This window comes from Primulina eburnea, chromosome 7 (genome assembly GCF_022965805.1).
Source record: "Primulina eburnea isolate SZY01 chromosome 7, ASM2296580v1, whole genome shotgun sequence".
Classification (NCBI taxonomy): domain Eukaryota; kingdom Viridiplantae; phylum Streptophyta; class Magnoliopsida; order Lamiales; family Gesneriaceae; genus Primulina; species Primulina eburnea.
In genome coordinates this window covers 17,150,650-17,161,631 of record NC_133107.1, presented here as the reverse complement: position 1 = coordinate 17,161,631, position 10,982 = coordinate 17,150,650, and the positions used below count along the sequence as shown (strand labels likewise).

Genomic DNA, 10,982 nt, shown 5'->3' with positions numbered 1-10,982 from the left:
CACAATTTCCAAGGCTCATCTTAACCATCCGATTTGATCCAAATTAACGGTGGGGATCAACTCCCTCCCTTTATAAGTATTAACCAACCTATTTCGCAAAAATCACTTCCAAATTCTGCTTTTCGGCGAAGCCCTTGCAAAACTTCCTCTCAATCTCCAGTGCGTCGATTCATCCCCTTCCGGCGATCTCCCCACCGCTTGTCTATCGTTTACTTGTAAGTCTCTTTCTTTCCTTTTTTTACAAAAATGTCTGATTCAACTTCTTCTACATCAGGAGCCAATGCGCGAGGCTCGCCTAGCGACGAGTCAGCCGCGCTGCGATCTGACTCTCCTCTGTCCCCCCTCACCTCTATCACCCAACCCTCTAGGAAACCAGTGGCCTTCCAAACTAAACCTCCTTCTTCTGGCCCCTCCCGGGCCCGAGCTCTTGCCAAGAGCAAGGTAAAGTGTAAAGCCCAGGTCCCGAGTCATCGGGCAATCGAGATCCCGGGAACTCCCTGGTTCTCCTCTATGCGCAGCGCCTTGCGCTCGGTGGCAGATAAGGAACTCCCAGCGTTGGGCAATATTCCTTCTTCTATTCCTATCTTGATACCCGGGCCTTCTGATAGGGCCAATGACCCTCCTCCCGGGTACACAACTTTCTTTCGGGATCAGATTAGGAATGGTCTTCGATTTCCCATTCACCCCTTTTATATCGATGTTGCCAAGTTTTTTGGTGTACCTGTCAATCAACTTCATCCCAATTCTTTCAGGATTATGGCCTCGGCCTATGTCCTCTTTAAAATGAATAATCTTTTCATCACCCCTCTCATTCTTCATTTACTTTTCTTGCCAGTTCGGGGATAATGCATTTTCCCTGAAATCCCGGCTAAACGCCCGATTCCTTGATGACATCTCTTCCTCTCAAAAGGGGTGGAAAGGAAATATTTTTTATGTCCGACTCCCAGGTCCTCTACCCTGTCTAACCGGGTTTCTCCCTTCCCTTCCCAAATCCTACAAATTGGAGGAGCCTTTCCTCATGAGCCAAACCATCGTGGAGGGACACAAGTACTCCTCTTCCATCCTTATCTCAGAAGAGAACTTAATAGCCTACGGGTTGAGTTCCCGGGCTGAGGACCCCGTGGATCGGATAATTGATGAGGTAGCTGGCTCGGGCTCTCAACCCGGTACATACTTTTTCTTCTTGGTTTCCTTATTTCTTTGTCTTGTTTCTTTAATTTATCATGACCCTGTCACTCCTTTATGTAGATAACTCCGAGATGCAGGCAGCTTTTGCTAAAATACGGGCAGCTGAGAAGGCAGCCCGAGAAAAAGAACTGGCAACTCGCCGAGCAGTTGCAGAAACAGAACAGAGACGGGCTGCAGAGGAGGCGGCTCGGAGAGTTGAAGTTGCCCAAGAGGATCCTCCTCGGGATAACATTTCTCGGGTAGCGAGTGACTCGGAGGAGACTGAAAACCTAGTTCCTCTCAGCCAGAGGAAACGAAAAGTTGTTGCAACCCCTAAGTTGGTTATTCCTGAAAACTTCTCAGAGGGTGGACAAGGTACTTCCCGATCTGCCTGATCTCCTCCCCCCCTCCAACAATCCAATGAAGAACCTGATTCGGAGCCTCTCCCCACCAATCACCCTTCTCGGGCTAATGTGTTTTTCGAGGGAGCTACTGCTAGTGCTGCTAAGAGCTTTAAGCAGATGCTTAGCCCTGCTGAGGCGATTTTTTTGAAAAGTATCCCTGCCGGTGGTAGGTTTCTTGAGGGATCGATCCGGCTCTTCTCTGTAAGTCTCTTTTCCTCCCTATCTCTTGTATATATATATACATTATTCTGACTCTGCTATTACTCAGACCGCTCAAATGCTAGTCTCGGCATTTAAGGAGGTGGCCGCAGTGGCTACCAAGAAAGGTAAGCAAACCCGGGCTGCTCAAGAAACTCACGATCATCTTCGAGAAGAGATTGCCCGGGCCGAAAAGCTGCATGAGGAGAAAACCACTTGTCTCCTAGCTTCCTTGGAAATGGAAAATCAACAATTGGTCTCAACTCAATACGCTCGGGACGAAAGTTTGGCCCGGGAGGAGGCCTCTCAGAAGCAAATGGCGTTCCTGGAGTCCCGGGTCCGCTATCTTGAGGAGGAAACCACCCTACAGCAACACCGAGTTGTGGCCGCTGAGGATAAGCTCAAGCTCTTCCAGATTGCTCAAGAGGAATGGCGGACTGTCTTCCTTCAATCCGCGGAATTCCAAGTGGCTGTTGAAGACAGGTCGTATAACTACTTCAAAGTCGGCTTTGAGAAGTGTCGGGAGCAGTTTGAGAAAGAGGGCTTAATCCCGACGGACAAGGAAGGCTTCCCAGATATTGACAAAGCTATCGACTCCCTTCCCAAGGATGATGAGGCAAACAAGGAGACGGAGGAAACCGGTGAGGAGACCGGCGAGCGGCCTACCATCTTAGAATAGGGTTGTATTTTTATTTTTTTTTTGTGTATTTCCCAGCCTCCGGGCTCTTCTGAATGAAATTGTCATTTCTTCCATCGTTGGTTATGAACGTATTAACAGATATTTCACAACCTGGTAACTCGTAAATTTTTCTAAGTGTTGAATAGCCGGTAACTCCGAACCAATACCCGGGATTCTGATCCATACGAATAAAGAAACTTATTCTTCAACAATTACTTGTGGTGTAAAGACTTAAACTTAAGCCAAGGTGTAGTGCCTTGGGTCGGGGCTTTTTAAGAACCAAGGTGTGGAGCTTTGGGCCGGGGAGCATGTCCCTGGACTTGTGAATGGTAGAGGTACAGAGCCCCGAGCCAGGGTGTAGTGCCCTAGGCTTTTTAAGAACCAAGGTACGGAGCTTTGGGCCGGGGAGCATGTCCCGGGACTTGTAAATGGTCGAGGTACGGAGCCCCGAGTCAGGGTGTAGTGCCCTGGGCTTTTTAAGAACCAAGGTACGGAGCCTTGGGCCGGGGAGCATGTCCCGGGACTTGTGAATGGTCGAGGTACGGAGCCCCGAGCCAGGGTGTAGTGCCCTGGGCTTTTTGAGAACCAAGGTGCGGAGCCTTGGGCCGGTGAGCATGTCCCGGGACTTGTGAATGGTCGAGGTACGGAGCCCCGAGCCAGGGTGTAGTGCCCTGGACTTTTTAAGAACCAAGGTGCGGAGCCTTGGGCCGAGGAGCATGTCCCGGAACTTGTGAATGGTCGAGGTACGGAGCCTCGAGCCAGGGTGTAGTTCCCTGGGCTTTTTGAGAAACTAGGTGAGAAACCTTGGGCCGTGGAGCATGTCCCGGGACTTGTGAATGGTCGAGGTACGGAGCCCCGAGCCAGGGTGTAGTGTCCTGGGCTTTTTAAGAACCAAGGTGCGGAGCCTTGGGCCGTGGAGCATGTCCCGGGACTTGTGAATGGTCGAGGTACGGAGCCTCGAGCCAGGGTGTAGTGCCCTGGGCTTTTAAGAAATGGTTTTCCCAAGTTTAAGATACGAGAGATAATATAACACTTCTTCTTCGAGAAAAAACAGATCTTTTATTTCATGAATAATACTGCTTTAATTTAAATACATTCCAAAGCCTTTTGAGAGAACGTCCTTGAGCATCTTCTAAGTAAAAGGATCCCGAGCTAACTCTCCGGGTAATTTTATAGGGTCCTTCCCACCGAGCTTCTAATTTTCCTACATCCCCAACAGGGTTAACTTTCTTCATAACCAAATCTCCTACTTGGAAGTCTCGGATCCGGACCCTTCGGTTATAAGATTTCATAACCCTGTTCTTGTATACTTCCATCCGAATAGTCACTCGGTCTCTCTTTTCTTCTACCAGATCCAACTCCATGGCCCGACTTTGATCATTCTGATTTGGGTAAGATTCTACCCGGGAGGAAACTTTCCCGATTTCGACTGGGAGGACTGCTTCAGAACCATATACTAAGCTGAAGGGAGTTTCTTGAGTAGGTGCCCGGGGAGTAGTTCTGTAAGCCCATAGAACACTAGGTAACTCCTCCACCCAATCTTTTCTTTTACCTTGAAGTCTTGCTTTTAATGCTTGCACAATGATTCTATTGACAACTTCTGTTTGACCATTGGCTTGAGGATATGCAACAGAGGTAAAAGATTGAGTGATTTTCATTTCCTGGCACCATGATGTAATTCCTTTGCACCGAACCGGCACACAATGCTTTTCTACAAGAATTTCAATACTTCCTGCTCGTTGATTTTTGCTAAAGGCTCAGCTTCAACCCATTTAGAAAAGTAGTCAACAGCTACTAGTAAGAATTTTTTCTGAGCCCGGGCAACTGGAAAAGGATCCACAATATCCATGCCCCATTTATCAAAAGGGCAGGAAGCCCAGATAGGCTTCATGAGAGTGGCCGGGCTGTGGCTGAAATTTGAATGATGCTGACAGCCCTCACAACTCTGGACCAACCGAGCAGAATCTCGTTTTAAGGTTGGCCACCAAAATCCAGCAAGCATTGTATTTTGAGCTAAAGACATTCCTCCGAGGTGCTCGGCACAACACCCCTCATGAATCTCTCGGAGAACATAATCCACCTTTTTCTCAGTTAAACACTTCAGAAGCGGTCCTTGGAATGATCTCCTGTACAAACTTTTATTTAAGAGAACAAACCTGGGAGCTTGTCTCTTGATCTTCTGAGCTCGGGCTTTATCCTCGGGGAGCTCATGGTTTGTAATGTACTCGATCAATGGTGTCATCCATGAGTCTTCAGGCATGGGTGATGCTTCTTCCTCCGTAGAGAGGACCAACCGAGTAATATGCAACACTTCCCAGGTATTAACTTCTGATAAAGAAGCAGTCTTTTTAGCCAAAGCGTTTGCCTCACTGTTTTCCTCCCGGGGTATTTGTTCAATACTCCAATCTATGAAGCTTTCTACTTGGGCTCGAATGAGCTGTAAATATTTAAGCATTTTGTCATCCTTAGCCTCATAAATGCCCTTTATTTGTTGAGTGATGAGCTGTGAATCAGAATATAGAATAATTCGGGAAGCTCCAACTTCCCGGGCAGCTCGAATACCTGCAAGAACAGCCTCATACTCAGCTTCATTTTTGGTTATCCGGGAATCAATTCTTAATGCTAATTTGATCTTTTCTCCCAGGGGAGACACCAACACCACCCCTACTCCGTACCCCACCAGGCTAGATGCCCCATCAACCGACACTCTCCATACCTCCTCCTCGCTGGGCTGGATCATTTCAGATAAGAAATCTGACAAAGCATGCGCTTTAATGGCCACTCAGGGCTTGTACTCGATGTCATATTCTCCCAACTCTACTGTCCATTTTATCATTCGCCCGGATATTTCAGAGTGAGTCATGATCCTACCCAGAGGACTATTGGTAAGAACAATAACTTGATGTGACAGAAAGTAAGGTCTTAGCTTCCGGGCGGTCATGACCAGGGCCAAAGCAATTTTCTCTACTTCGCTATACCGGAGCTCATGCCCCCTCAGAGCATGACTTACATAATAGACAGGTTTTTGATCGGTTCCTTCCTCTTTTTTAAGAATTGAGCCGACATCATACTCTGTAGTAGACAGGTAGACATATAATTTTTCTCCGGGTTCCGGTTTCACCAACACAGGGAGCCCTGCAAGATGAATTTTCAAGTCCAAAAAAGCCTATTCACATTTCTCATCCCATTCGAATTGCTGGGCCTTCCTTAAGACTTGAAAGAAAGGATAACTCCGGTGTGCTGATCGGGAAATAAATCTGGAAAGGGAAGCAATTCTCCCGGTTAGCTTTTGTACCTCTTTGACAGATCGGGGAGATGGCATGCTCAGCACAGTTTTGACTTTCTCTTGATTCACCTCGATCCCCCGGTCTGTCACAATGAACCCCAAGAATTTGCCACTCTTCACGCCAAAAATACACTTGGCAGGATTAAGCTTGATTCCATAATGCATGAGAGTGGCAAAATTTCTTCTAGTTCATTAATAAAGCTGGCACCCTCCCGGGATTTAGACAGAATATCATCCACATAGACTTCCACATTCCACCCCAATTGCTTCTCGAAGACTTTGTTCATTAGACGCTGGTAAGTTGCCCCTGCATTCTTCAACCCGAAAGGCATTCCAACATAACAAAATGTACCTCCCGAGGTAATGAAGCTGGCTTTATCTGGATCACTCTTGGCCAGGGGAATTTGATGATACCCCTGGTACGCGTCCATGAAGCTTAACAACTCGAAGCCTAATGTGGAATCCACCAATTGATCAATGCAGGGCAGACTATAATGATCCTTGGGACAGGCCTTGTTGAGATCGCGGAAGTCTACACACATGCACCACTTCCCGGTAGATTTGGGCACCAAAACCACATTCGAAAGCCATGTAGGGAATTGAACTTCCCGAATGTGGCCAGCTTTCAGAAGCTCCTTAATTTGCGCATCAATCACTTTGTCCTTTTCAGGGCCAAAGTGCCTCTTTTTTTTCTTTACAGGGCGAGATCCCGGGAGGATGTTCAATTGGTGCTCCGCTATCAAGGGAGAAATCCCTGTCAACTCCTGTTGGGACCAGGCAAACACACGAATATTAGTTTTCAAATAGTTAATCAGACTAACCCGGGTGGATATACTGAGATCTCGGGCCACCCGGATTTGCTGGCCTGGTCCGACTTCTATTACTTCTTGCTCTTCTTCTGCCACAAAATGCACCTCTCCTCTCCCCATCATTCTCTCTCCTTCCCCGTCCACCCTTGCCTTCTTCTCCTCCCTCCTGGTTTTGCTCTGATCTGCCCTGACCGCCTCCACGTAGCACTTCCGAGAAGATGGCTGATCTCCCCGGACTTCTCCAACCCGGGCTCCCATGGGAAACTTTATTTTCTGGTGGTAGGTGGACGCCACGGCTCTTAGTTCATTCATAGCCAGCCTCCCTAGAATGATATTGTACGATGATGGGGAGTCCACCACGGTGAATGAGGTCATCACCGTTTTAATAAAATCCTGGGAGCCCAGAGTTAATGGCAAAACGATCTCCCCTTCTGGGTATACCATATGACCAGCAAAACCAAAGAGGACCGTTTCCACAGCCTCCAAATGATAGCCCTGCAAATCCATCTGCAAAAAGACATCCTTAAAAATTACATTTAAAGAACTGCCCGAGTCCACGGAGACCGAGAATATCATAATTTGCCACTCGGGCTTGGATCACCATGGCATCGTTGTGGGGCAGATTCACCCCTCTCAAATCTTCCTGGCCAAAGCTGATGACCGCCTCATTCCTTCTTGCTCCCTCCACCTCCAAACACTCCCTCCTACTTCTCGACTTCCTCGCCCGATTGGAGTCTCCATCAGTGGAGCCTCCGGATATCATTTTGATCAACCCCGTAGCAGGGGGCGAGTTCTTCTTTCTCTCGGGCTCAGGCTCCCTTCTTCTATTGGGTTCAATCCTCGGGACATTCCTCACACTTCCTCCTCGGGCGCCGGATCCTGGTGGCCGAGATGTCCAAGGTGGCATTCTCGGCCTCTGGCTATTGTTACTGGGTCCCGGGATGGAAGGTGAGACATAATTCCCCTTCAGTGCCTTGTAGTTTTCAGTGTTATGGTGGCACACTTTGTGAAAAGAGCAAAATCCACTCTTTTCTGGCCGGGATAACTTATGATCCGGGGCCAAATCTCTGCTGCACTCCTGCACTTCCCTCTCCCGAGCAACTTTCAGAGGCACGTGGTGAGAAAAGTGCCCTGTATAGCCTCTCTTCTGTTCCCTCTCCTCGGGCTTAGACACCCGGTCTCCTTTTTCCTTTCTCACAGCCTCCCTTTTCTGTTTCTGGGCCTCCTCCATATTGATATATTTTTCTGCTCGCGACAATAAATCCTCGAAATCCCCTGGCACCTTCTTAGTCAGTGACTTGAAGAATTCACCCTCTCTCAAACCCTGGGTGAATGCAGTAGTCTTTGTTTCAGTGGCACAAGTAGGGACGTCTAGGGCCACTCTGTTGAATCTTCTGATATAGGCCCTTAAACTCTCTTTCGGGCTCTGCTTAACTTCAAAAATACTAAAAGCTTTTTTTTTGTACTTTTTATTGCTGGTGAAATGGTGTAAAAACACCTTCTGGAAGTCTCCAAAGGAGCTGATACTTTGGGAAGTCAAGCCCTCGAACCACCTCTGAGTTGAATCCACCAGTGTTGTTAGGAATACCTTGCACTTGATTCTATCAGTGTAACACTGCAACATGGCTGTTGGAACTTTTCAAGTTCACAATCTTTATTTTGATGTTAACAAAACTTGTTGTAGTGTTTCTAACATATTTACTCAAGTGTGAAGTTGCAAACACAAGAAGCAAGCTGAAACTGAATTTTGCACAAACTGAATTTCTGGCAAGCTTCGGTATTTTTATGATATCTCTCAAGTGAATGATCCAAATGACAATCCGCCAAATGGACTGATTAGAAAACTCAATTTGGAACAAGTTGTATTTCACGTCAGTTGGGCAAAATCGGACGTTATCATGGTCTAACGGATCGCTCAATTACCGAACTGATCACACGAAAACAGCAATAAGTTGTGTTTGAGCAACTGCCGTATTTTGGTCATATCTCTCAGCTCGGTTATCGAAACGAAGCGATTCAGTATGCGTTGGAAAGCTAAGACAAAGATCTACAAATCATTCTTGTAAGTCAAAGTCTAGATCGAAGCTTACGATGCTGATAAATGACGATGAAGCTACTGGTTCTGCACAAACTGAAATCAGCTAGACTGATTTCAGCACACCTGCTGAAACTGAACCAACTGCTGACCAGCTGCTGACCAACTGAACTGAACCAGCTGCTGACCAAATGAAACTGAACCAGTCCAACTGAATGACCAGTTGAGTTGACCAGAGTTGACCAATTGACCATAGTTGACCAGTCGGGAAAATGCCCAGCAAGCTGAATTTGACCGTTGCAATCTCGGAAACAGTACAGAAACTTTTCAAACGATCATATTCTTGTTTCTAACGTATATATCAGTGTTGGAGCCTATAAATACAACATATTGAAGATCAAACAAGAGCTTTTGAAGTGGATTCAAAGCATGGGCAGTTAGCATGAAGAAATCTGCTAGTTGAGAGCACAAGCCCTTGTGTGGGGATACACTTGAGATGTACACTGTAAATGATAAATTCCTCACACACAATCACTCACACATATAGAAGAGAGTTGAAGTTCAAAGATTAGTTGAGTGAGTCTTGCACAAAGACGTAAAACTTGTGTATGTGGTCTTTGCATATGAGACATTAAACAATATGCTGATTGTGAGGTGCTGCCTACAATCAGCACCCCACAATCGTGAGTGCTAGGAGTTTAGTTTAGGCAGTGGGTAAGTCCTAGCTGAATGGGTTTGTACAAGGTGTTGTATAAATCAAAGTCTTCTAGTGGATCCTTCCCAAGGGGAAGAAGGGGTGACGTAGGAGTGTTTGAAATCTCCGAACATCCATAAACAAATTCGTGTCTATTTGTTTATTGCATTTATTTATCATTTTCGTAGTTTTTAAAGATGCATTGTTGAAGCATTTTATATCTTCTTCAAATACCAAAATATTGCATACCAAGTGTTTGATAAAATGCTTCAACCGAAAATCTTTTTACTCATTCAACTTGCATATATCTTAAATGATTTACAAAATAATTATTCGGTTTATACAAAGGATTATTTCGAGTTTTTTCCGCTTGGTTTCAAACCAAACTCGATTTAATTCATCGGTGTTCAATATTTCAAGAACCGAGCTATTATAGCTCAACGATGATCCCCCTAATCGATCCTAACAAGCGGTATCAGAGCGGGTTGTTCTTGAAATAACATGGAACCTGATTTTGATGATTAAAATTCGAAATTTCAGATTTTTTACACATATATATGCAAAACTGAATTTTCGCGCAGCTTGCAGCGACCGTAGGAAAAATGGCTTATCGCCTTGCTCGAGTGTCCAAATGACGAACCGCTTTTTGCGTTGCAAACTAGACTCGTATAGGTTTACAGCGGTATAAAATTTTCATCCTAATTATGCCCGATAAAATACAGTTTATTTATTGAAAACAGAGCATATGTGCTGCAGCAGAAAATGAGCCATTGAGAAAATTGGTTAGTTATCCCTCTTCTTTTACATTTTTCAAAATTTCTAAAATATAGGAGGAGAACTCATTATAATTTTAATGAGTAGATTATTTTTAAATATTGTGGGGGAGAAAATTTTGTTTAGAATGTTTTGAAAATATGACTTTTTGATTCACACAAAAAGGGGGAGAAATATGTTAGTTGAGTTGATTGTTTATCCAAGTTTTGTGATCATCAAAAAAGGGGAGATTGTTGGAACTTTTCAAGTTCGCAATCTTGATTTTGATGTTAACAAAACTTGTTGTCGTGTTTCCAACATATTTAGTCAAGTGTGAAGTTGCAAACACAAGAAGCAAGCTGAAACTGAATTTTGCACAAACTGAATTTCTGGCAAGCTTCGGTATTTTGATGATATCTCTCAAGTGCATGATCCAAATGACAATCCGCTAAATGGACTGATTAGAAAACTCAATTTGGAACAAGTTGTATTTCACGTCAGTTGGGCAAAATCGGATGTTATCATGGTCTAATTGATCGCTCAATTACCGAACTGATCACACGAAAACAACAATAAGTTGTGTTTGAGCAACTGCCGTATTTTGGTCATATCTCTCAGCTCGGTTATCGAAACGAAGCGATTCAGTATGCGTTGGAAAGCTAAGACAAAGATCTACAAATCATTCTTGTAAGTCAAAGTCTAGATCGAAGCTTACGATGCTGATAAATGACGATGAAGCTACTGGTTCTGCACAAACTGAAATCAGCTAGACTGATTTCAGCACACCTGCTGAAACTGAACCAACTGCTGACCAGCTGCTGACCAACTGAACTGAACCAGCTGCTGACCAAATGAAACTGAACCAGTCCAACTGAATGACCAGTTGAGTTGACCAGAGTTGACCAATTGACCATAGTTGACCAGTCGGGAAAATGCCCAGCAAGCTGAATTTGACCG

At 45.3% G+C, this 10,982-nt stretch overlaps 1 protein-coding gene across 1 annotated transcript; it reads right to left on the bottom strand.

The window, feature by feature from the left end:
* Positions 1 to 3,512: 3,512 nt before the first annotated feature.
* Positions 3,513 to 4,106, bottom strand: LOC140835739 (uncharacterized). The gene has a single exon (XM_073201145.1). The coding sequence runs from the start codon at positions 4,104 to 4,106 to the stop codon at positions 3,513 to 3,515; it is 594 nt and encodes a 197-aa protein (XP_073057246.1).
* Positions 4,107 to 10,982: the final 6,876 nt, after the last annotated feature.